This window comes from Manacus candei, unplaced genomic scaffold (genome assembly GCF_025592945.1).
Source record: "Manacus candei isolate 608988 ecotype Guabito, Panama unplaced genomic scaffold, ASM2559294v1 h1tg000018l, whole genome shotgun sequence".
Taxonomy (NCBI): Eukaryota; Metazoa; Chordata; class Aves; order Passeriformes; family Pipridae; genus Manacus; species Manacus candei.
The window spans coordinates 17,286,888-17,313,898 of record NW_026138066.1 but is presented as its reverse complement, the minus strand read 5'-3'; the positions used below and the strand labels follow the sequence as shown (position 1 = coordinate 17,313,898).

Below are 27,011 nucleotides of genomic sequence, written 5' to 3'. Positions count from 1 at the left end.
TCTATCACCTCACCAGTTACAGACCTTACACAAATTAAAACCAATATTAAAGCTGGTAGAATGCCTTTCAGCTTTCTGCCACTACACTTCTACTGACTACCAATATGTGAATTGCTTTTTATATAAGATAGTTGTTGATGCCACAGGTTTGTTAACCTTTTCATCCAAAGGCAAGTAACCACAAATAAAGTCTACTTTATAGCATCAGCATGAAACTGTTCAGCGTGTTGTGTGTTCCCCGGGGAATAATACCAATAAATGTAGGAAGAGATAAGCATATTGTACCAAGTTAGCACATTTTGAATGAAGTTGAGGTAAAGGGACACGTGTCTCCTAGACAATTGTCAGTGTGTCAGGTAAAACAGCTCAAATGAACAGGACTAATTTAGTATAGAAAAACCTGCATCCAATCAATGAAATACCAGTAAGGATACTGGTATTTTTACTGAATTCAAACAAGCAATTCAAAACCTTCCTGTATCTGAAATTGCTGCTTCTTCCCCAAAAAATATATTCATGGGTTTATTTCATCAAGAATTTTTACATGTTTACATGTTTAAGTGGAATCCTCCCTGTTACCAACGCTTCAGAGTTCCCTAAACAATGGGTCTAAATGACAAGATTTAAATGCAATCATAAAATCACTCTATTTTCCAGTCATCCTTCAGACATCATCAATTCAAATACCAATAGAGTGATGCCAAACCAACCCAGCCACAAGGACTGATGGTCAGAGAGTCTCAGATGTTTTACCCCTGAGGCACATCCTGACACTGGACAACAAACAGGGAGCAGTCATGTATGGGTTCTTCCCAACTACCCCACAAACCACAGAAGTTAAGCAAAAGAAGATGCACCCATAACTGTATTCCTTGAATGAACAACTATTTTGGCAATCTTGAGCTGTTCAGACCACTCTTTCTGAGCTTTTGAATCTATCTCATGACTCATCAACTAACACAGAGACTGTCAGAAACGAGGGAGGGTAACTGTTCTCAGCGTAAACTTTGTAGCAAAGAAGAAATAGAATTAATTACATAGATACTCTGTAGGATGTGTGCATTATACAGATCTGCTCTAATATATTCTCTTTATTTAATTGAAAAACACTGTGTATCAGATCAGTGATTTGTGTCACGATAACTACAGTAAACCACTGTAGTATGGTACATATGGTGATGTGAAATGACAGTGACTATTTTTACACTGCACTAATGTCCAGAAATACTACTTGCAGACAAAGGAATGATTATTTTTCAGGCCTCAAATCAGACATCCTAGTGCACTCTTCTGAAGAAACCCAAGTTTACTGAGTATTCTTAACTCTTTAATACTGCTAACAAGCCTGGTTCTTCCAGTGTAGGTTTAACAATCATATCTGATATCCATCTCCATCAAGTTGGTCACTTACAAAAATGGGACATAGGGTCTCTCAGCTGCTAACCTAGACTTGTCCAGCAATCCTGATTTTCTAGTCAGAGACAATGTTGTCTAAATGACTTACTACAGGAGTTCATAAGCCTTGAATGAGAGCTACTGTATATGTGGCCCTAGATGCTGTTGACAATTATCCAATTAATTTAAACTTATTTGTGCAAACTTCTAGTCAAATAAAAAGCAGTAAAACTAGAATGTGAAAATCTTAATATATTCAATAAACAGAGGAATATTTCTAATAGAATGAAACAGGCTTTTGAAACGAACTTGGATTTGAGGACAAACTTGGGATTAGTCCCCAGAGTATTTTTTAAAATGTTACAAATGTCTAGAAAGAAATGGTAGCAGATACTATATCGTCATCTGAGTTTCACAGTACTTTTATAAATCTTAAAGCGCACTCTGTTAGTGAGGCAAACACCTTCCCCTTCAAGCAAACCTCCATAGCTGCCACTGCAATACCCCAAAAAGAACAGGCTGAGAAATGAGTGAGGGTACAAGCAGAAAGCAGACATGGTTGTTTACAGCAGAGCCAACAGGCTGGCACTGTGAGGTCAGCGACAGCAAAGAGCTCACCTGAACATACATTATTATTTAGTCATACCAGAGGCAAAGGGTAAGGGTAAAAGGAGGAAGGAGAGGGGAATGGGAGTATAAGTAATACCACAGAGAAGCGAAATGCTGCCCCCAAAAAGACTGCTGACGCTGCACTGAGTGCTGTTACTGCGCTAACAGATGATTAAAAATGATGGGAAAAAAGTCTGGAACACATGGCAGGGAGAAGGTGCTTTCTTTTAATCTGCAAGGACTTCTTGTGCTCTGTTCAGGAAGCGCTGCTCAAGGGCATGACAAAGCCTTGCTTTCTGTGCCTGCTCGGCTGCTGTCAGGGTGCTGGGGTCTGCTCCTGGCAGAAACTTCCCCCTTGACAGAAACAATTACTGAGGAGCAAAGCCTGGCAAAACAAGCAACGCTGTGATTGATAATCTAGGTGGATTACAGGCCTTCGACAAAAGCCACGATGCTTAAATTTGACAGCTGGCAATGCTTGATGAGAGCCAATTAGTGAATATATATTCACTTCGGCCAGAAGTTTCTTCTGTTTCTAGTCCAACAGCTTCCTGAACAGGAAGTGTACAGAGTGATTTCCCCCACTTTGGCCTGCTCACATATATGCCAGCTACCCTGTTAGTACAGCTAAGAATATGCCATAAAAACTACATATTTTGGCACTTTTGTATATTAAAGCCAGTAATTGAAAAGCTGCAATTGACCCTCCAGATAGTGGTGGTACAAGAATCTGAAAAAAGATGACTTTACACTGACTCTACAGACCATGCAGTATACAAATGAGGCTGTGAGTGCACTATTTATGTAACAAGACCCCTATAAGTGATAATAGTTCTGAAATGTTTCACTCTTCCTTGAAAAGTTTCTGGTAAAGTGCATTAATCTGTAGCTGTTTCAAACAGGTTAACCTGGCATCCAGAGAACACCAGAATTCACAGTTTGCCTTCTGTTCTAACCAATACATGCAGAAATCATGATGCCTTAAACATGATCCCTTAGAACTCATCTGCCTGTTCTTTACTTTCTTATTGCACAGGTTTTCCTTCCCCACTTTTGCATCTATTTGGACTCTTGCTAGTGCAAGTATGGGTACCGTGGTGAAGAGATCAATAAACAAAGATGGATCCAAGTGCCCTGAATCTCATCACTCATTTCAAATATTAACTTTTCTTTCTCATCTATAAAAAAGCCAACACCACCACCCTCAAGACAACTTACATAAATCTTCCTAAACTTGCCAAGTTGCCTCCTGGTTTGGGAGAAACCTCCCCTCACTGAATTTCAGAGGGGACTGTCACACTGCTGAGACTTCTTAGAGAACAACAGTGGTTCTGTTACAGAAGAAACCACCACATTTAGCAATTACCTGCAGTGATTGTATCCATGTCATCTGAAGAAGAAATTTGCTTGCTAACAGGGCGATCACTCTCATCAGACATGGTTTCAAATCAGGGCAAGCAAAGAGCTAACTGAATGCCTCTCTCAATCTATATTATTTCATCAGGCAGGGTGGTAATAAAAACTGCCAGCAGTGTGGTCATGCTGATACAGCTCCATGGCAGTAAGAGGAAAATGCTTGCCTGTCAGTCTCCTTTGACCTGTTTTACATTCTCTTGTTATAAACAGAAATGACTCCAACTAGTGGAACTTCACTTTGGAAAAGTTCACAGCAGAGGAGTGTCAGGTGTCAGTGTGCAGGGTTTCCAGGGAAGCAAGTAACAGTGGGAAAATAGCATTTTTGGAGGGAGAAGCTATTCTGGAATCTAAAATTCTTTTCTTTTTCCCATGATCCCATGAACCACATTTACTTGGAAAACCAGTCTTTGCAGTACCTTGGCTTCATAAAGTCAGTCAAAGTCCTATAGGGAAGAGGCACAAAGTAGCACAGGGAAAACAGCTTGGGCACTTGCATGGCTAGATAAAATATATATTATATATTGTATAAATGCTAACTATTATTATTACTAGCCATCGCCAAATAGTTCCTCTCCATTTGTGGGAATGGTAAATAACAATCTCTCAAATTCATGCTGGCCCACAGAGGAAGGAACAATCTTGATGAGGATATAGAAGTAGAAGGGAATGACAGGTATAAAAGATTCCTCTGAAAGGCAAGTAAACTGACTACATAACCCACACTTCCAATAGCAGGAGGTTTCTTATCTCCCTTCATTAAAAAAGAAAGGAACTCTTTTCACTAAGTCTAGTGTAAACAAACAGCAAGTGTGTCTATGGCAAGAACATGAAAGCCTTTTTTTCCCATAAGACATAGAAAAAATAGGAATGATCTTGAATTGCAGTAAGTAACATTACAGATTACATAAAATGATAGACAGACAAGTCATAGAAAAGACTTTCCAAGACTGAAGGTCTCCTTCACTTACAGTCTTTAAGAACAGTGTACACGTGTAACTGGATAAATCAAGTGGGTTCCACAGAGCTCATTACTATTCAGTATTTTTCACTAACAGTTTGCATGATAGATGGAAATATATGTTCATGAAATACGTGGAGAAAGCTTATGTTAGTTGGTTCTGTGAGCATGTTGAAGTACAGGATGAAAACTCAACATGTTCATAAAGGACTGAGGAACTGATCTGAAAATAACTTTTATTTAGGAAAAGGCAGCATAATAAAAATGTACCCAGTACTAATCTAACCTGAAGTTGCACCACTTAAAATGAAAATTTTGATATCCTGTCATCAACAACACTGAGCCAAGCTAGTTCCTGGTAAATCCTGCTATTATAAAAGAACCCATAATAATTATGAAATATTATATAATAGTACAAGTGAATACGGTAATTTACAAACAATTCATTTGAATAATGCTCCATGCTCTCAGAAAACAGACCCTAATACTGTTCAGAGCCTCCTAAAAATTTTAACACCATTACTTTGCATTTATGGCATGGCCATGCCTAGAGATGCTGGTCAGGTCAGGCCCCCACTGTGCTAGACACTGTACAAATACAGAAAATGACAGCCTTTGCTACAAACAGCTCCTAGCAGAAAACCCCAAGCATTTAAGGCTCAAAGCCCACAGACAGGAAAACCTCAGGCCATTCAGATATGCCTTCCCTTTACCACTCAAAGTCGAAGAGCAGTGCTTTGCTCCACTGCAATAAATATATCCCGATCCTTAAAACTTAGCTCAACAAGGGAAGGAATAAATGGCAAACAGGCAACTTTCTAACAGATGAGCAGCGGATGTGCTGCCACAAAGCAGGCCAAGGCTCCTTGGGCCCCTGTGAATTCCAGTGTGACACACATGGCGGGGGCTCCTCCAGGGCGCACAACCCGAGCGCACGGGCTGGCGCTCGCCGCGCGACATCTGGACCTGGTTAGACAACCTCCAGCTCTGCTCTCTTGCATCAGCCCTGGTCCCCTCTGGTGAAGCAGCCTCCCAACCACTGCTTCTCCATGAACTACCCACGGAGACAAAGTACCCTGGGAGGAAGTAAATTGGGACCACATTAGCTGGTGACCCTCGCCCTGCAATCGGCCTGCCTTTCCAATGATAGAGGAAATCCCTCACACAAACTGACAACCAATATGAAACAGGCAGCTCCATTTACTGGAGAGCCTGGTCAATGCCGAGTGCCTCATTAGGAAATGGTCTCTATATTGAGGCACATTCCTGCAATTCAGAGCCTAGAAACTCTAAATTAAAACAACATTGATGCCATATCCTCTTTCCAAAATGCCTCTCTTCATCCAAACTTAAATGCACATACTTAGAGAAATTAAAGAACCAAAATGTCTTTGGCAGGACTCCTTCCCTCTCTTTTGCAGCAGTGCCCTTGCCCTGTGAGTGACCGGGAACGTGACAGTGTTGGGAAAGGAGAAAGGAGAGTTACAGTGAGGAATGCCACAGCATCCTCCAGAATCCTTGCAACCTTTCCTTGATGAATCTCTGTGTCTTCGCCAATATTTTCAAATAAATAAAAATCACCTGAAATTATTAGAAGAAGTTTTTGTTTTGTGAGAGTGTTATATCTTTCTATACTCTAAGAAAGGGCAGTTAACAGCAAGTTAGTCAATAGTAACCAGCACAAGCAATGAAAAGGCATAATCCAAATCCTGTCCTACATGCTCGGATCCATTCACACTCACTGTTGCAGCATAGTCAGAAAATTGCTTTCCTAAAGCACTATCTATGTCAGAAGCTCTTTCCAGCTCTTTCCAGTTTGCAGTGAGATTCAGCAATCAGACCTATGGTACCACAGCATGCATAACTCTTCCCACAAACCACCCCCTTCCGATATTGCTCAGCATTTCTATTTGCATCCTACGTATGTGGAAACGGGAATCTTTTAGTCAACTGTGTCTGCCCGCTAACTGAAAGAGATGCTTTCCCACCACAAAGACTAAGCATTTCCTAGTACTGGGATGGATGGAAACACCAAATACTTATCAGGGAGTTCAACAGTCCTGAAACAGAGATTAGCGAGGTCAGGCTCACAGCTCTGGATCTGAATGGTTGAATAAACTTTTTGGGTTCCAGAACTGTTTTTCCAAGTCTTTCAGAATATCTTGATTAGTGGCATCACTTGCCTTTTTTTGAACAGCTGTGTTCAATATGTGCAAGTCTGAAAGATTTTTTCATTCACAATTTCAACTCTAAATTTAAGAATTACAGCTGAACTTTTAGGAAGTTCCTGAAATGTGATACGGTTCTGTGGAGCCGGCAAACACAGATGGACCCTTGTTCTCAAGATGCAGAAAAGGGTCCATGTAGAGAAAGCTTAAGCTGATGAAGCAGCATAGCTGTTTTGGTGGAAAATATGAGGCTGGTGACCTGTAAAAACTGAAGAGGACTGCGAGGGCCAAGTACACAGAATATTTGCAAAGCATGTAGAAAAATGAGATTCCCCTTGACTACATCAGTAATGAGGATACTGTAAAATCTCATCACCTTCTCTTCTGACCCATCTCCTATTTCTGGAACTGTCGAAGTTGGTGTGATTTGAGTTTGTGCAGAAAAGTATATACCAAAACTACTGGTACTGAAAAAAACAAATGGGACTTCAGATTCCCTGAAACTTACAGAGGTGGTGACTATTATTGTCCTATTATAAACATCTTTGTAGAGCTTTTCCTTCAATGTATTGAAAGCTGTACATAAAAAAGGATAAAAGATGACACATCCTTAAAATGTAGGATAGAATTTAGTGAGGATGTGTCAAATCTCTATTTGGTCACATAAATATTTCTCAGGTATTTTTTAATTATATAGTTTAGATTGTTTACATGTAAACAAATATCCTGCCTTGGGAACTGAGGATGCATTGGAGAATACCTTTGATTTTATACTTATACTACATATATAGCACTGAAAGATAATGATATGAACCATAACAATGTTTAAAAAAATCACTTAACTGAAACCTAAGTCATTACAAATAAGCACAACCTTAATACACTAAATATACACAAATTTTCAGCAGGAAAAAACTCACCACAAAGTACTAAAGATTGTTCCATCTACCAACAAAGGATAATCAGAAGGAAACTGGAAAGGGCAAGGGGCATGAAAGCACCTGCATTAAACTTAGGTCAACAAGAACTAAGAATAAAGTTTTAATTTCTCTTCAAATGAGTGGTAACATATATTAAGGCTGCTACACCAACAGACAATTACATGAAGAAAACAAGTACTTTACATTTCTGTGAGCATTTATGAATCCTGTTTTAGTAGAAGATCATCTGGCTGACCAGCAAAAGCAATTACAACTCTTGCTCAGAAGTAAATAATACAAGAGTGTAACCCATACTTCTTGCTCATTCTGAAGGTGGTATAAAAAATTCCAAAACTACTATTCTTCAATTAAACCATATATAACTGTTATCTTAAACAATATGGCCAATAACCTACTTGTGTTTCCTAAGGAAGAAGCAGAGAAATCTCTTATCATAAAGCAGACCTGTTTTTGTCTTACATTCTTTGACAGCAGCAGAAATCATCTGGTTGACAGATGAAATGTTGCACATAAAACTTTATGAAGATAGAAATGGTGGCACTGAAGAAGTTGATACTGGATTGGCAGCAGCATATGTGCTATTACAAGGAATGTGGCAAGGGAATAACTCAGAAAAAAACACTAGAAGTGCTGAAGTGAAAAATCTACACAGATCTTTTCAGATCCTAAATCTCTTATTGCCAGGGATGCCTTTTGCTTTCTCTGTGTTTTACTGGCAATATATTTTTCACATTGCATTCAATACTGAAATACGGTATTAAATGCTTGAATAGAATCATACTTTTTCTAATTGGTATACCAACACAAAAATATCTTAGAAACAGGAAAGGACCAATCTCCTCACAAGCACGAGATCTCCTAAAGTCTACTCCAGGAGCTGGCATTCCCATATAGTGCTCCTGTCACAGCTTAAAAATCAAAGTAGAGACTGTGTGGGCTTAACACGTTCATATTTGAGCTCTACAGCAAGGAGAATGTTCTGCCATCTATGCTTCTTCACCAACAAGGCAAATACAAACCACTAAGAGAAGGATCATTACTTTTCCCTGAATCTGTGATTACTTATGCCTCTAGAGGATAATAGCCAATGTTCTCTTCATTCACAATTTCCTATACATTCTATCCCACATTTACTACTCAGGGACAGAAAGAAACTTCCCTCAATGTTGAGTCCTCTTCTTTCTCTACTATGCTTCACAGACTTCATGACCTGTAGCTAGTTTGAAATCGTTGTCTATGCACTTTCTATCCCAACATATGACAGGATTATATGTTATTAGTTCCATAAATCAAGATGATAATCCTACATCAGATTATTAACCGGTTCCTTTCCCAGCCCTCCTCTACCCACCTGCTGCTTGAGCTGTTGCACGAGTCGGTCTTTCTCTCGTTTCAGTGCAGCCACTTCATCTTGGGTCTTCTTCTTAGAGGATGAAAGCTCTAGCAGAGCAATATTGGCATCTTTTTCACTAATGGCAGCAAGAAGGGCTTCTTGTCTGAAAACCAAAACCAAACAAACGACATTATTATCCTCCAAAATGGAGAGGAAGCCTTTACAAAGTGTTGAACTGTGATGCTGTACCAGTGTGCAACTCTGAAAAGCAGCAGTAAATACATTTGTCACAGTTATATGTCCCTTGGTGGAAAAGGAAGTCAAGACCCACCCACCTCCCCCTAAATGACTGTGCTGATACCACATAGTTGCTTATAGGATAAGAAAAACATATTAAAATATGTTCTTATTCTGCACTCAGCTTCTCGGTTTTTAATAACTAACATTAACTATTGCTTTGGCTGAACACTTTCATTCTCTATAACGTTCTAAGCATTTCCAGAACAGATTATGAGAACACACCCACAAATACTGGGCGAATCATGACTTCTGTGTTAAATTACATTAGGTTATACTGTCTATTCATGCAGCTATTTTAGAAAGGTGGCATGTGACAATTTTACTGAAATCTCTCAAACAATACAGTATATTCCCAGAAGGAAATGGTGACATTTTTGTGCTACATAACATATGTTGAAATAGATGCCTTCAAGGATGCTTGAACTATTCTTTGACTTTTCTTGTGAACAACGAATAAATAACATTCTGTAGCAAGATCTTGAGCCCCAAGCACTATAATAACTAGCTCTGGAAAACCAACCTTGTCACACTCTTTCAAAAGAGAAAGAAAACTCTTACAAATAAAATTCAGAAATATTTTATAGATACTGGGAAGAAAGGAGACAGAGATAATTACCCTGACCATAAATCAACAGTTCTTAAATGAACACAGAGGATTGCTCTGTGTTAGGGAAAACGACTATGTACGTCCTTTGACCTTACTTCTCACCTCCATCTAGTGCAGGATGTGCAACAGGACATAAAAGCAAACTTTGCCCTTATTGCCCAGTAGGGTAGGGGTGGCTTGTCCCACCTCTCATCACCTCACAAAGAAGGAACAAAATGAAGTCCTAACCATTTATGGTGGTGGTGGTGTGACAGATGACATCATGCAGCAGTGATGATGAAAGACAAACTGAATATTACAGATTTCCTATCTACCTTTCACCTAAAAATTCAGTTGAAAATACAGGTAAATCAGCAAAAAATTCAAATTCCCAATGAATAAAAAATTTTATATGCTGTAGTTTATAAACAAAAGCATGTTAATATTGATAATCTCAGAGAATGATTTAAAAAAAAAATCGAATGTGCTAAAACAATTCTGCTAATCATGTTAGTAGCAATTATTGTACTAATAACACTGCCTTCACACCGAAGTCTTTCATTAAAGATGCAAGAAAAGCATTCTAATAGAATGGTATCAGGAAAGAACTACATGTGCCACCCTGCTGAAAGATCTGAGACAACAGTAGCCTCTGAGGAGCAGCTCAGGGCTATAAACCTACAACCCAGCTTGGCAGTAACCAGCCCAGCACATCTGCCCACAGTTCTGTGAAAGGCACGCTGTCTACTCAGCCCTGGAGCAGAAACCACAGGTGCTGAGGCTGTTGATCTCTGAGAGTTTCATGAGTTAGACACCACATTTAATAAGCTCCTGTCATTTTCTATAGTTGATAAAAAATACTACTACTGCTGTCACTTGAAAGGTGTGAAGGTTTGCTATGGGTGAAAATTCACCCACGAGTGATGATGATTGCTTTCAGATGAGCAACAGCTGGGATGGAAGAAAAACTTTTTCTCACATATTGCAGGTTTAGGTCAGAAGAGAGTGAGCAGTGTAAGACCTGGTTTTCTTCTTATCCCAGTCAGTGACTGAGCTCCTAGAAATATTTATGTGAGTGAAACCTTAAGACCTCTATCACTGGACAGCAGAAGAAACTAGAGCATAAGAATAAAATTGCTAAGAGGTGATCTCTCCTCGTCTCCTCAGTCACTTCAGCCATAGCCCAAGTTTTGCTGCAGCAATCAATACAAAGAAGTTTATTATCAGGATCCCAAATGAAGCCACTGTATCAAAAAATGAGAAAGAATCATGTATTTCAAGAGGAAAAGATGTGTTTCAACAGACAAAATTGTTCATCATCTGACAGTAGAATGGACTCACACAATGGACTTTCTTTAGGTGGAATTTCTCTCTGGGTTTACACAGATGTCTCTTGTACATGCTAACAGAGTTGGCTTGCTTTAAATGAATTACCAGAGTATCAAAAATCTCACAGATCCAGTTTAGAGAGTACTTGGATCCTGTCTAGATCATATCTAGAAAAACTAGCTCCTTAAATTATTCCTTGTCTTTCAAAATGTAATACCACAAAGTTAAGCAAATTTCTTCAGATACTTGAGAATAATAGAAAGATATTCTAAATACATTTATCCTATGAAGAAATACAAATATTCTAATTACTTCATGGAGGCAAAGAGTAGAAGAAAGGAAAAGGTGCACATCAGATTCCCAGTTGTAGTGTCAAGATTGTAGGTGTGGGAATGATGGTTAGTGGATGTGTTATTATTGCCATTTTGTTTCTGTTGCTTTTGCTTTGTGGAAAAGTGTACAATTTTGGATGTCTGCCTGAAACATGAAAAATACCAACAGAGTGAAGTGACAGAACATGATCCATGACCTCTGCTTTTTTCTAGCTATCGGTGTCCTGGGAAAGACAGGCTGGCTTGGAGCTCTGGTCATTTTCACTTGCTTTAGAGTAATCTGTTTTGATTCTAAAGAAACACTTATTCTTTTAATAGTAAACCCACAATCCTTGCTGATGATTCAGGACCAGAGCCAAGAATATCTCAGTAACACTATCTATATGGCCATTACTCTGGTATGGAAATTGGAGGTGCTCAAATAGCACATAAGGCATATACCTTCTGCAATCAAATCCTTTGCTGCCCATCTCTGCTTCTTAAATGAAAACCTCAAGGCCAGGAAAATGAGATATGGATAACAGTCCATAACTTTTTTTTTTTGTGGAAAAATTTTTGCCAGCACGCCTTAGAAAGTGAGACAGGGGTGCTGGTCAAGAAGTGGGGTGAAAGGTGAAAGGCTTTCTGATTGTTTTCTATAACTGAAACAAGATGAAGTTTGAACAAAAGAAAGAAAAATGTGACGTGATAAGGGCATTGTAGCTGCATTTTGAATTCTGCAAGCTAGCTGTATATTGTTTCATATGGGAGAAGTGCAAGTGTCGCTGTCAGCTCTGTCTGTAATGGCGTGCTATTGTTCTAAACAGAGGTTGGAACTGCCAAAATGATTCTAAAAGATCACAAAAAGCAAACATCACCAAGCAAAAGACAAGGTTTGTGACTGAAGAGCACTACAAAAGTGACTTGTTTCCTTTCTTGAGAGCTGTTATCCCCGGGGAGACCAGAAGAACATGCTGTAAGACAGATGAGGTGGCAAGAAGGAGAAAATGGGCTGCTGTGTGAATGGTGCTAGTAGCATGTGAACAAACCTATCTGTCAGCAGTGCTGCAGTCAGTCACAGAGGCTCAGTCAGTGGTACAGGCTTAACTTCTTCAGCAAACTGCTTGTCTTCGGTTCACGAAACCGGGGGTCCTGAAATGTTCTCATAGGGAGGCAAAACACACACTTGCTGCACAACCCAAGGTGGTTGATCTTTTAAAATGCTGGCTAATGCCAAGGTCACTAAACAGACACAGCTCACTTAAGTTAGTTCAGGCATTTCAGGTGCTGGTAGTAGTGTAGCTGTGGCAACATCAACTCAGCAGGAGAAAACTGCCTATTTCTCTCTCCATTTGGGCAGGTTTTGTAGGCCGCACTGAGCTGTGTGGAAGCTCACAAGAAGTAAGCAGACTTTATAACAGACTGAATATTACCAAAGGAAACCTGAAATGGAAATAGTGTAGAAAAATCTATTGAAAACAGGTTCAAGATTAACTCCAAACTGGATAAAAAGAGGAGGATTTATTTTTTTCCTTCTATTTAAGCTGAAGCCTTTCAGTGAATGTGGATCATGATCAATACAGACTGGAGCTGTACTAAGACCAGTGGGTTCAATTCTTAAGAGACAGTGGTAGATATAATCTGAAGATGATTATCAACATATTTGTTCTGTTTGCAATCTTAACAAAATAATGCAAAGAAAGATGGGTTTGCCTTTTTAAAATAGATGGCTACAGAATAGCTATATGTCAGTAGAGCTGCCTCTGGAGTACTTTGATCTCATATGTGTGCTTACAGAGGCCCTAGAAAAAAAGACACGCACAGCACAGATGAGATTTCTTGTATGGCTTGGGTGAGGATAAATAAGTGATTTGGTAGTTTGAGTGACCAAGTATTTGAATGAACTCAGAAAATAAGGAATTCCAGCTCATATAGATTCAGTTACCAACTCCCACTAGCACCAAAAGACCCCAGTGTGCAGTGTGGTGAAAACCATAACACATCTCCTGGGAGTACTGCACTCACCAGTCTTGTTTCATTCCTCTTTTTCCTCTTTGGTGAACCACCACATATTTCTGCAAATGGGGACATGGGACTTTCTAACTACTCAGTAACCCTCAGCACTGCAAGACTAATATGCTGGATTCCTGGATAATAAGCTGTAGCAGGGTAAATCCAATAAGTAGTAATAAAAAAGGTTCATCCACAACACTAAAAATGTTTTAACTATCAGGGTAGCCAATTTTGTCCTCTGGCTTACAAATACTAATAGAATCAAGATGTTTTCAAATCGGTTTCTACAGCACTTGGTTTCAGGAGACTATGTAATTCCTTCACAGCTCCTTCCTAGTGAAGGAGAGGAATCCATTTGGTAAAACACAACAGAAAGCAATTTTTTACCTTGCAGTACTGTTCTCAGGGTTATAACACTGGAATATTTATCAGCTGTATAATTAGAAAGAATAACAGGGTTTCAAACAGTGTTGAATTAATGATGCCTCAAAACATCAAAACCATACATATTCATTAAAAGAATATGTTTACATATGCCAGAGAGAACACACGGTCCATGTAGAAATGTTATAAATACATTGTTCTATAACATTTTATTTCAAATTATGAGATTTCTTCCTATGTGGAGTATTTCTGAAAGCGTGTATGAGATAATATAAAAGCAATATTGAGATCAGCAGCAGCTTTGATTTTAATGTCACAGAGGAACTGGGATAATTCCATCAGGCCTAGCTGAATTACAGAGATCAAATCTGTTTTCCTTCTGACTGGCATTAAACTACAACATTTAAGAGTCCAACACAAATTTGAAGAGCTCAGGTAGCTATAATCTCACAGCAATCCAGTCAGTTCCTTCAACAGAGACTGTTGCTCTTCTGTGAGGGATGACTAACCTGCCAGCATTTTCAACCTGGCATTTTAAAATGAACTGTAATTGTGGCTATTGTGCCTTTAGTACACATGGAAATTTTCTCCTTTTTCATAAACTGTTGACTCACAGTAAGGGCATCAGTCACCACAGAATGAAAGAACTGGCACTTGTTTCAGCTGTCTGATTTTTGCCCACTGCATTTACTCACAGCCTACAGAAAAGGCTGATAAAAGCTTTTAATGCTTTTCTATCACAGACATTTGTAAAAGTTACCCTGGTGAATCACCATTACAAGAAGAACTATATTATTTGCAGATTAATTAAAAACCCTCCCATGATGTGACAACAACACAAAGAACTAGTAGGCAAAGAGTTTCAGATGCAGTACTGCAGCATTATGAGATCCAGACAGACGGGCGACAGCTTAGAACATAAAAGCACTAGGACATGGTATTTAGTAATTTCATGGGTTTGGTAGAATGACAGTGTTTGGGTGGGTCACACTTAATAAACCCTTAAAAAGTAATTATTAATAAAACACACCAAGCCGCTGATCCAATGGGACAGGTCCGCTGGCGCCAGCATCATCCTTTTTGTCATAAACTATGTCTGCCACTGCAGTGGTAGTTCCAAACTCAACCTTTTTTGCTGGTTATAGAACATCTTCAGAAAATTAAGAAACTCTAACTGCTCTGAACTACTCTGGAGAGTAAATTCCAGTTTCTATCACCCTGAGATCCTGGCATTACCAGCCACCATCCTGTCAGTACCTCGCAGGGAGGAGACAGTCCTCACATTGCTCTGGGTATCACGATTTGGTTCTTAAAAGTAACCTTGAAAAATATTGGCAGTCAGACCAGTGAATGACATTTCATGGTGCTAACAGACCAGTACCTCACTTAATAAGCAAGTTGCCAAATTCTGCACTGGCTGTAATTTCTGCAGTGTTTAAGATGCATCTCAAAGTATCCCAAAGTGAGCAAACTTTTATCCAAAAGAAACAGTAGCAACCCCTTGCTGCAAGAGAGTGGGAAAAAAATGTAACTTGGCAATAGGTACTACCTACCCTTTTAATTACAGCTGGGAATAATCAAATCTCAGGTTGCAAATTAATTTCCCAAACACAGACTTACACCTTCAGTCAAAAGGGATAATACCACACTGCTTCCATTCCTGTCCTTGAATCTGCATGTTTCCTTTGCCTGGCCTGGATGGCATATCAGCAGTCTTTCTCACTCCTGATCTACACTCTCACAGCTACTAAAAAAGAAATTGAAAATTCAAGCAAAACAAGTGAGATGAAAACAAGTGGGTTTTTGCCATCAGCAAACTGAAGCCTCCTGAATATACACCTTTTTAATGCCATTGCATACATGTGACCACAATGGGAAAACAAGATAAAAATACAAAGTCTTTGGGAATATAGTTGTGTAGTCACAGAAGTGATGCCCCTTTAATTTTCCACTGTATGAATGATGTGATAATAATCAACACTAATCTCAGACACAGGAAGCATTACCACTTGTACTGTCCTTGTTAAAAAAAAAACAAAACCAATAATATATTTTCCTACACACATTAACATCCTAATTGTCTAGGATCACAGAAGCATCGATCCTTACTATAATCAATAAGCAATGCCTTTCAAAGTCCTTTCCCTCAACATGTTTGATAAAATCACAAGCAGTCCTATAAATATTTTATATTACCTCTCACATCAATGTTTTAGCCCTTCTTTGAGTTAAGCTTTCCATTTTAATTTTACCACTTTGGCACCTGAGGTAAAAATTTGCAATTCCTAGCCTAGCTCATGTCTCAGCTCTGAGCACTCAGAATTGCACTACAGTCCTACCGTGTCTGCCAGCATATCCAGGAAAAAAAAATCTAAGGCTTTCGCAGAGGAACTTTCAAACCCACTACTAATTTCCGGAACAATTTTTATTGATGAATTCCTTCAGTGAAAAAGTGGCTGCTGCCAAACCGATAGTACACGAGCCTTACCTACTTGCCTGTGAAGAGTGAAAGTTCTTGAAGATGGCACATTTTAGAAGGAACTTTCAATCCTGGCACCTGATGTTAAGGGAGATCTGTCCCTATAAAATGTAGCATTTTTTTAAGACAACTTTCCTTGTTTTACCAGCCCTTGGTGCAGAAGCTGGATGAGAGACAGAAGTACTTACAAGGCTCTTGAGTTCCACAGAGCTGGCTTTTCTGAGAAGGCAGTCCTGAAACTGGCGTTCTTTCTTCATCTGCAGTTCAAGAGCAGTGCGAATAGAGCACAAATTTAAGGCATGCTTTTCATCCAGGCAATACAGGCCACCAGAATACATCCACCAGATTTTGAAAAATGGCCTTATAAGAAAGGCAGCTCTAATTTCTTTTCCTGGGACATGGTCAAGTACAGGTTGAGCTTTAGGTTAGCATGTGGTTTCACAATCAGCTTAAGCTGACACAAGACAGGCTCTTGCTGAAAGAGATGGTTCTGCCCTCCCATTTTCAGGTTCCTGCCCCGTCCCTGGTGCCGGCACCACTGACTGTGTATCCCTGCAGCCTGGCCAGTCAGTTAAAACCCAGCCCTGAATAAACATGAGGAACCCAAATCTGACCACAGGTTGCTTATCCTGAGAGGAACTGCAGTTCTTCATGATGCCGTGACAGTGTCAAACCCTTAGTTGCCACAGCCAGCAATGCCAAAATGTAAGAATGGAAAGTGAATCATGGAATTCACATTGATTATAACATACCAAACAACCACAGTTACTAGAGGGAAAACAATTGTCTTTATGCCTTCGTGAATCAGACCCAGGTGAAGGACAGCAGAAAGAAATTTCAGTTATATCACCAAAATGATGACAGCAATAGTGCAGTCTTATTGTGGTTCCTCATCGTGTAAAAACTCAAGTCACGATTTGTAACATAGTTGTTTTATGAAAACTATCCAATATTTATACTCAAATCAAACTGACAGAGAATCTACCTCCCTCTAAATGACTATTATGACTTTTATTTCAGGTTAGTATAATTTATCTAACTTCTGCATCTGCCTCATTTCGATGCTTGACAGAGTCATTCTGACAGGTGATTATACTTGCCTTTATTTATATTTTATCTATTGCCCATTGGAAACCAAGGCAAAGGCATTCATTTAATTCTGGAGCCATATTCATACTATTCCTATCCTCAGTATATTGTGATTCCACTTCTTTTCCTGATCAGGGATTGCATCAGTGGCTATAAAATGTTTATTATTTATTTTTATTTCTTTTGGAAGCTCTAATTGTCACTTTATTCCTGTAATATCTGCTTCCCAGAAATGTCTTCTTTTTCTTGATCACTTTTTAAGGCTGCTTCTAATTCCCTTTTGGACACAGATACACAGCTTTGTAACTCTTTCTTAAACTTTTCTCCCTTTGTTTTGGATGCAAAGTCCTTATAGTTTTGGACTTTTGATTTAAATAAATTCCCTACTTCCTCTACACTTGAATCTGAGTCCTTCTGTCCAATTTACTTGCCACCTAATAGTCTCAATTTTTCAGTGTATTACTTTGAAACTGAAAACTTTACTTTTTTAGCATGGTTTTTTTATTTAAATATAAGTTTTCTCAATTTGTGGTCACTACAGCTGAAGTTGGTTTTGGTGATGACTTCTTCTCTAGTATCATCAACACTTATTACAGTCCTGAAGTCTTACACCAACATTACCCTGTGGTGATCTAGTAATTATTGAGTTAACAAGCCCAGCAGTTTCTCTGATTTGTATCCAATAAATAGACATCTCCTACAAAACCACATTTCTCCGTTATTATTTACATCTACCACAACTCTACACCTAAAATCCACAGCAGGATACCATCCATTCTCTTTGTATAACCCCTTTTATTATCCTTACGTTATTTTCACTCAAAGTAATGCTATAATTTATGCTATCACTTTTTTATTTCCTCAGAATCTCTAGTATCATTAACATACACCAGCTGTACTTTCATTTTTAGCCTTCCTGAACCACTTGTACCCACATTCCAGCTGTGAATATTATTCTATTTCCCCTTAACTGCTGTTATCCCTGTGACATCTGGTTTCATGTTACACACCAAATGCGTAGAGCTACTTCATTTTGTTGTTCTTTTACAAACATCTCAATTTTCCTCTGCATTTCAACAATTTTTCTTGCTGGAGTTATGGATTGCTTTAATCATTTATTGTCTATCTAATTACCAGCCTGGATGTGTCTCACCTAAGAGAGAGTTCCTACTCCCTCTTCTCTGAGGGTTCTTTAGTACGATTGTCCAAGCCTCTCTTCTAGAACCACTCTGTCTGATTTCTAAAGAGATATATTTCTTATAAAGTCAGACACAGTATATGGGATTGTTTACATTAATTCTGCAAAGATGGTGGTAGTAAAACAGCAGCACTAATGTTGATCTCTATTCTATCCTAACCCTGATGCTTACTACCAGTATTTCAATCTTCTCTGGTTGCTGCTGCTGCCCAGGAGATGGATTAAAAGGAGAGCATAAGAAATGCCAAGTGTCTGGATAATGACAGGAATAGCAGCATCAGGGGGAAAAGAGGCTGGATGCAGCTTCCTTAAACACTGAGGCATTGCTTTGCCTCCTGATCCTGGTAGCTCCAATGACTGCTACTTAAGTAGTGCCAAAAAAGTGTTTCTTAGCAAGCAGGAGTTGTTGAAAGGGTTGAGGACAGGAATGGAGCAGGTGTCAGGGGCTATGGATAAAATTTGGATATATTTAGTTCTGTAATTGCGGCAGAAGGGGCCTGAGACGTTTCCTTTAATTTCCTTTTTCAAATCCGGGTCTGAAAGCAGGTGTAGCTACTTGCAGTCTCTGAGTACAGAAGATTTGTTTGAATGGGCACTACAGTATTTTCTGATAAGCTCTGAAGATAATTTTCCAGATGTTTGAAGCAACTGGCATTCTACAGTAAGTAAGGAGCATCCTACCAACTTCTTTTCTGTTTTTATCTCTATCCAGCCCCTATTCTTCTTGAGATGAAACTGGAGCTGCGTGCTGCAAAATGTTCAGTTGCTCCAGAGCAAGCACTGTTAAGTCTGATCTAAACCATGCAAACAGACCCTTTATTATCAGATCCCTGCTAAACATAATGGTATGCAAAGCCTTTTTCTTGTAGAGATTCAGAGTTTTATTAAAATAAAGAGAAACTCAACAATCTCAAAGTAAGCTGTCATTGTCTGTTTTGTAATGAGACCCAGGGTGTGTGAACCTTAAGAAACACATAGAAAGTGAGAGAGGAAGTCATTCATATGTGAGAGAATTGGAAAAACCTCATTTTAGCACATTCTAGCTACCAACACCTCTTCAACTGAGCAAATTTGAAGCTGTGTTTATCCTGCAGTTTAAACAAAAATCCCAAGTAAACTGCTTTATTGAAGAAACATGATCACATGTAAATTTACAGATATAACTCTAATCTCAGAAAAAGTAAAACCTCTCCAATTTCAAGGATATGAAACAGAAGAAACAGACTTAAACCAGTTTGTATCATACAAAAAAACAGCTCTCATGAAAACCTGCCTATACTATAGATCAGTGGAAGTTCCCCTACCTTCTTCTAAGTAACCTCTTGCTTATTTTGGTATAGTTGCCCTTTAATTGCTAAGAAGTATCATTTGGCATCTACTTTGTTATTGAGACTTGTGTGCAAAAAAAGTTTCTTGCTAAATTTCAAGATGTTTAAATTTAATCTACTTGATGGAAAAATTGTGCATATTTTCCCTGGCTGACTTCAGGATGAGAAGGTCAAGGCAAAAATTTAAGTGTGTTGCAAGGAAGAGGACTGCTAAACAGGTTACAGCTAACAGTACTATTTACAAACTAATTAAAAGAAAAATTAAAGGTTCTTTCTGTCAGTTCCCTATAATGTCTAAACTATTTAAAACAATTAGATTAAACCAGACAAATTCATGGGAAGAATATACAGTGGAGACTTACACTTAATTGTATGGACAATCAGGGAAGAGGGGCAGAAAATAACTGTGAGGCAGCGTGAACATGAGTGATGTGGACAACTTTTAATCCTATAACTATCCGAAAGAAATAGGTATTTTGCACAACGTCAGGAAAACATAAGGATGCTTCATGCAGAATAAATGTTTTAAAGACTGAGATGGAAAGACCACCACCAAAGAAAAGTGTTAGATTTTTAAAACTAACAACTGCTAAATGCAAAACATGTAAACAAACACTGTCAATTGAAATAGAAACATGGCTTAGTGGAGTTGAGAGTCAGGATCTACTCTTCATGCCTGTCATTTGTGGTTCAAACAAAAGCACATCATTTAACTGCCTCTGTAAATGCAAATGCTACTATTTACTTAAGGGTACATCTGGCAAGTCTGTCACTGTAAAAGAGTGACATCCTGAGCTGAAAAACAGTAGGGTATCCTTTTTTTTGTTGTTTATTTTTAGCTTAAAGGAAAAAAAGGGATTACCAAAAACTTGCACAGTTCAAGATGCCTTATTTTTGTTAGGAGCACCACGAGTACATTGAGATTCTTCACTTCTACACACAAGAAACTATGAGGCCACAAAACTACAAAGGAAACACCTGAGGAGCGAGAGGATTCCCCTACCACCAAATGCCCAGCAGACGCACAGCAGAGAGCTCTCGGGCAGGACAAGTGGAGCTGCCAGCCCTGAGCAAACCTGCGTTTATGGATTTATGGCAGCCTCCCAGTTAAAGGCCCATCTGGGCTGGAAAGGGGGAGGCTGGGAAGACCATGCGCCAGTTACATTTTTGCCATTCCTGCTGCGGTATGGCGTGAATAAATCACAGGGCTGAGGTCAGAACAGCCAGCCCATAAAGTGATTCATGGGCCCAGCAGCACATTCCCCCAGGACTATGTACTTTATTACAGTAAACCTCAGAACAAGATACAATTTCCTGTCTCAAGGAGCAGCCTTTAAATCAGGACACCTGGACAGCCCTGCAACCGCTTACAGAAACAATAGGCCTCGGCCCCACCGCCGCCTCTCCTCGAGGGCCCGCGCTGCCCGGGCCCTGCTGCCTTTAACGCCAAATACCACCCTCAGAAACCCTCCTTCTGCAACACATTACTGCACTGACAACACCGCGCAGGCAACACACTCATATAATCCTATTCTTCAGCCATAGCTCCCCACCCAAGAAATAAATATTCTCCATCTGTTGTTTTTCGTTCCGTTTTAGCTTTTAGGTCTCTCCTGCGCTGTAAAAGTTTGACTCGAAATGTTAAGGCAACACGGGAGTTGAAAGGGAACTCATTGGTTTCTCTGTCTGCAAGTAGATCCTTCACCAAAAGCAGGTTTTTTTGCCTTTTTTTTTTTCTTTTTTCCCAAGCTGAAGAAACTGACATGCAATTTAGGCTGTAATATGGATGTTCTCACTGTGATCAAGGACTGTGATCTGAGTTTTGGGTTTGGCATCTGGAAAGAAACTGAGGTGGTGACAGAGATGACGGCATTGTTAAGACTCCTGAGAACTCTCACTCAGCTAAAAGTAATGTTGCTCTTACACCATAGGTTATGTTTTCAGGAGAAAGAACAAAAGAGAACTCATTTTAAGCCATGAAACAAAGCAGTGGGTCTTTTCTGCTCTAAATACTCTGGGAATCTTATCTCTCTAAACACTTACATCACACAGACCTTCCAGGCTGTAGAGGAACACAACCTGCCATGACTGCCTGCTATTCTAGTTGTCCCTCAGGTAAAGGTGAGGCATGTGCTGACTGCACTTCTGCTGTTCTCCTTGGAAGCAACAGGACACTCTTCAAATGGAGGCTTCCCATGTTCACACAAAACAGGACAAAAGAAAAACTTGCTTTGCATCCTTCAGATCCATAATGGATCACCAAAACAAAAGTTTCACTTGGGTGTGTATTTTTTTCAGTATGCATCAGTCAACAACAGCAAGCATGAATAAGAAAAGGGAAGGAAGCTTCATTTTGAGCATTTATTGGCAGAAGGGAAGACTTTCCTACAACTTTGCTGACAATAAGTCATTCTGTACAATCATTATGCAAACAGTGGAAGTAATCCTGATTATTTTCACTCTTCAAAGTTCTTTCAAATCTCAAAACTATAGCAATAAACTACAGCCATAATAAGGTAGCATGTCCTTTGGAAGCTGCTTCGTGGAAAACACAGACACACCTGAAAGAAGTTCAGAGGACAAGAACATATGAGAAAGAGATGAAGGAGAGCAAGTTTGAGGAAAATTTACGGGAGAATTCATCAAACACTTGAAGTTAAGAATGCTATTGAACTGTCCAAAGTAAAAAAAAAATCTAGATAAGGAAAGAGGAAAAGAAAAGGATTGGTAAAACAGATGTAAGTAGCAGTTAACCCACCAGATTTATCCAGGATGAACCCTCCTGAAGCTATTTGTTTCATGATTACTTTTCCTATGAGTAACAACAGTTGTGTGGAAAGTAACTTCTTCCACCTGCTAATTTTTTTTTGTTTTATGCTACTTAGAGGATCTCCACTTTTGTGGATTGTTTCAGAGCCTACAGCAGGCAGAGTCAAGGTTTATTGATTTTATCCAGTCTGATTTTCTGTACAGAACAAATACTTACATTGTATCCAGTTGTTCCCATTGAAGCCAGTAATTTATTCAGGGGGGCTCAGGAAAGGACATCTACTTGTGACTGAAAGCCATGAGGAACTGGCTGCTATCCTTGTGAGCCTGTCCCTGTGGTTAATAATTTTCCCTGCCACAGTCATACGTCTTTCTAATTCTAACTTTTCTGTCCTCAGTTTCTGGATAATGATCCTTGTTATGACTGTCTCTACTGGAATAAAGTGTTCTAATATTACTATTATTTCATTTTCTAGATATTAGAACTATACAGTCTTGTGACAACTGTATCAATTATCCTATAAACCAGAAGTAAAACCCTCATTCTATTCGTGCACATTAATCCTATTTTTACGTAGCCAAAGTCCTTCTGTGGCCAACATCACACCACTTTTTTCCATAACATTGCTAAATCTTTTCCAAGTCACTCCTTTCAAAATAGTGTACAATAGATTCCATATTGTTCTGATTTATATGCTTAACGTTCAGACGCACTTAGTGTAAATGAGTTCGTATTAGGAAGCAATTTAAATTGCCCTACACGTCTGCTCTCACCATTAGGGAACACTGTGCCATTTTCTGTATCACCTGCAGGTTCCATTCACTGTCATTTTATACTTCTTCCAGCTCGTTGACAAAACGATTGTTAGCATCAAGCCAAGCACCAAAATCTACTAAGCACAAAAATAATTATCACTGTTCAGTTTTAACTGTGACTGGAAAACGCTCACACATAATGCTCACTCTAAGCACACTGTCTATACAGTGTTAATACGTAACATTGAGGGACTTTTGACAAAGGCACGTATTGATAGGACAAGGGGGGAATGGCTTTAAACTGAAAGAGGATAGAATTAGATTAGAGATTAGGAAGAAATTCTTGACTGTGAGGGTGGTGAGGCACTGGAACAGGTTGCCCAGTTGTGGATGCCCCATCCCTGGAAGTGTTCAAGGCCAGGTCGGATGGGGCTCTGAGCAACCTGGTCTAGTGGAAGGTGTTCCTGTCCATGGCAGAGGGGTTGGAACCAGATGATTGTTCAAGGATCCAACCCAAACCATTCTATGATAATGTTGGGAATTTGTCGTTTACAGAAGACTAATTATTCTTAATGCAAGAAATTACTTATACTGAACAAGGTTTTTTTGTTTTAACCAAACTTTAGAGACAATCAAGGAATCATATAAACATGTTTTTGACATTACACATCTTACACATACACATTTGACTGGTATTAATTAAAAGCCTATTCTTTATGTTATCAGAGAAATTTATCAGCTTATTCATCACTCTGCTCATGAACTGTAACAGTTAATCAATTCATAGCACGTTAGCCATCCTGCCTGTTATTCTGCAACACTTCCAGAACTTTAGCATTTCCATAACTTCTAGAATTTCACCAGAATTCCAGTATTTATTAAACTTTCACAGAGCCAAAATTCCCTTCAGTCAATTTCTCTTAGTGTTCTTAGATATCAGAAACCTTGGTGTGCCACCCCCAACACATGTATAACTTCTCCAGCAGTTTCTTATATTGTAAAGAGAGATGTGGAATGTCACAGTGACTTGCTAAGAATAAAGGCAAAACCATTTCTGCTCAAGTCCTGTGTGATCAAAATTAATAATCAAGGATGTCACAAACCAGTAAAACTATTTTAGGCATGCTGAAAATACCTCAAGTGGCTCAATGAACTGAAGAAAAAAGAAAGGAATAGGTCTTGCTTGACTTTGTTTTTCTAGTAGTTCTAATTATGGTGGCTATTTTTCTATCAATAGAAAACAGCAATTTTTTTATAATTGAACAAGTTTTTAATAATTTGAATGCTAGCATTAAGAAAAAAACAGAGGTCATTTCACCACCTTAGCAAATACAAATGGTATCCTCTCTGAAGCCAAAGACAAAATTCCCATTGACTTCATACAGTAAGAGCTGTATTAAGATTCCCACGTCCTTCTAAATGGCTTTAAATATTTAACGAATATTCCCAAAAAACTTTCAACATTTCATCTGTCTACCTAAAAGGACACAAAAATCATCCTTATTAAAAAAACTCCAAACATTTTAAGGTTGCAAAGTGAAATTTCCAGAGGTTGAGAAATGTAGTTATAACCCTATCTGCTTGTGGGGATGCTTTATGCTCTCTTGGTCTTCTATTAAATGAACATATATAGGTTTGGTCAAAGAACCCCTATTCCATTTCATCTTCAAGACCTTCAAGACCTCAAGACATTCAGGGACTATGGCAGGACAGCACATTAAGTTGCTTAGCAAAATTATCTTCAGATAAAACAGAAATTAGCATTGGCAGTTCCCTAAGAATTTTTGGCTAATTATTTGTAGCAAAGTGCTTAACTGTGACATAGAGTGGCTTCAAGGGTGGAGTGAAAAAGCAAGTTTTGATTTTTAGGTTTCAACTAGCATCCTATTTCAAAAAAATCTGACAAGTAACGTTCCATTAACATGATTTCAATGCCAAACAAAGTAAAGAAGCAAAAGGAAATATAAGCCTTTCTTTTTCCCTCTCACACATCTTGCTTTTTTTACTTACTAGTATGATAGGGACAAAAGAAAGATACAGGTAACTAAGTAGAATACTGTAGAAATGAGAAACATCTCTGTCCTCTCCACTTGAAGGTGCTATTCTATATAATCTTCTATTTAAAGCTAACTATATCACACCTGTGCCCATCAAGACATCCATTTGTGGTATCTAGACCCGAGAGCTCGTTTGTGCAACATGCCAGGGATGCCATGAAAAGCCCAGTAACGTGCCAAACTCCAGCTTTGCCAGGTGATGCTTTTAGGTTACAGCAAATACCAAGGGAACCTTTTTTTGCTCCCCTCCAGACAAGCACATCCTGTGAAAGCGTTACCTGAGGCGTAGCGTGGTAACCAAAGTCTACCACAAGCCATGGTGAGGGGATTAACACCTCTAACTTTCATGTGGCTCCAGAGCTGTCACTGTGCCCCTCAGAGAGATCAGCGCCTGTTTGTCTGGCTGCAAAGGGAACAGTGTGTTCAGACGGGGATGAAAGCCCCTCTTCCCCGTCAGCACGGTGACAGAGGCCAGGGCATGTTCATAGAAGAGGTCACTCTGAGGGGAGGAAAGCAATAACAACCTGACTGGAACAGACACCTTCTTCACAGCAAAGTCAGTCATTTACATTTTCGGTCTTGTACACCTCGCTGCAAAAGATTTTGAAGCAGTTCGTTTAAAAATAGAGCAGGAGAGTTGGCTCTCCAAGCACCAATAAAGTAGACACACTAAATATAACCTACTCCAGCCTACAGAAAATACTTCTGAGAGTAATGGCCCAAAAGCCTCTCTGGGAAAAAATAATGTTTTAGACCCAGAAGGCTCTCACACCATAACAGCTTTACAACATTTAAGTTAATGGCAGTTTTTCATTAATACAGTTAGTCAATATTATTTTGTTTAAATTAGCATTTTACTATTTTTGATGTCTTGAATTAGCTACCTAGTTGTAGACTTCTCCTTTTTCTCTAGTACAGACTGCTGAAAAGAGTGAAAGAATGCTACCTACAGGAGAACTTTTAGTTTCTATTAAACCCTTTCAGAGCAATGAGTGATGTAGGCATAAACCAAAGCAATGGAAGAAAAAAAAATGGCAGCTGAGAAGATATCCCAGACTCTCCAAGACAGACCCAAATGGGGCAGACTCAGAGGACTGACTGTGTGACCTCAGACAGTGCACTGCTTACTTAAAAAAAACATGATTTATGAATGATGAGCAATTTAACCATGAGAAACAGTGTCAGACAATTTGCCTCCCCAAAGGACACAGACAAAAGCTGTTTATATTAACATACTCTTCTTAATTTTTCATGTTCTTGAATCACTCTGAGCTCTCATCCATTCTGCAGAGTTCTCCAATTACGAAAAAACAAATTCAAATCCAACAATGGAAAATGAGTTTGTATGACACACCCCCCTCCATATATGGGACTTCAAACAAGCACATCTGACTAAGACAGTAACCCCCCCTAAATCTAAACAGCATTTTCTTATAAAGTGTGAGAACTTTTTCAGATTCAGAATAAGTAATAGAGGAATGTTGATGCTATTCATTATTTTTGGGAGGGGAGGGTGAGGGTAGAAAAGAAGGGGGGTTTTCAGTTCAATTTGGTTACAAAGCTTGTTTGCACAGGGCTGTGCTGGCCTCATG

The 27,011-nt window shown here is 39.0% G+C and overlaps 1 protein-coding gene across 9 annotated transcripts in view; it reads right to left on the bottom strand.

Moving 5' to 3' along the window:
* The window catches only part of ERC1 (ELKS/RAB6-interacting/CAST family member 1), a 290,099-nt gene that overhangs the window by 49,088 nt on the left and 214,000 nt on the right, over positions 1-27,011 (bottom strand). For all 9 annotated transcript variants that reach the window (XM_051784916.1, XM_051784921.1, XM_051784922.1 and 6 more), the window contains one exon: positions 8,839-8,983. In XM_051784916.1, the coding sequence (XP_051640876.1) occupies positions 8,839-8,983 (145 nt within the window). The remainder of the gene's footprint in view (positions 1-8,838; positions 8,984-27,011) is intronic.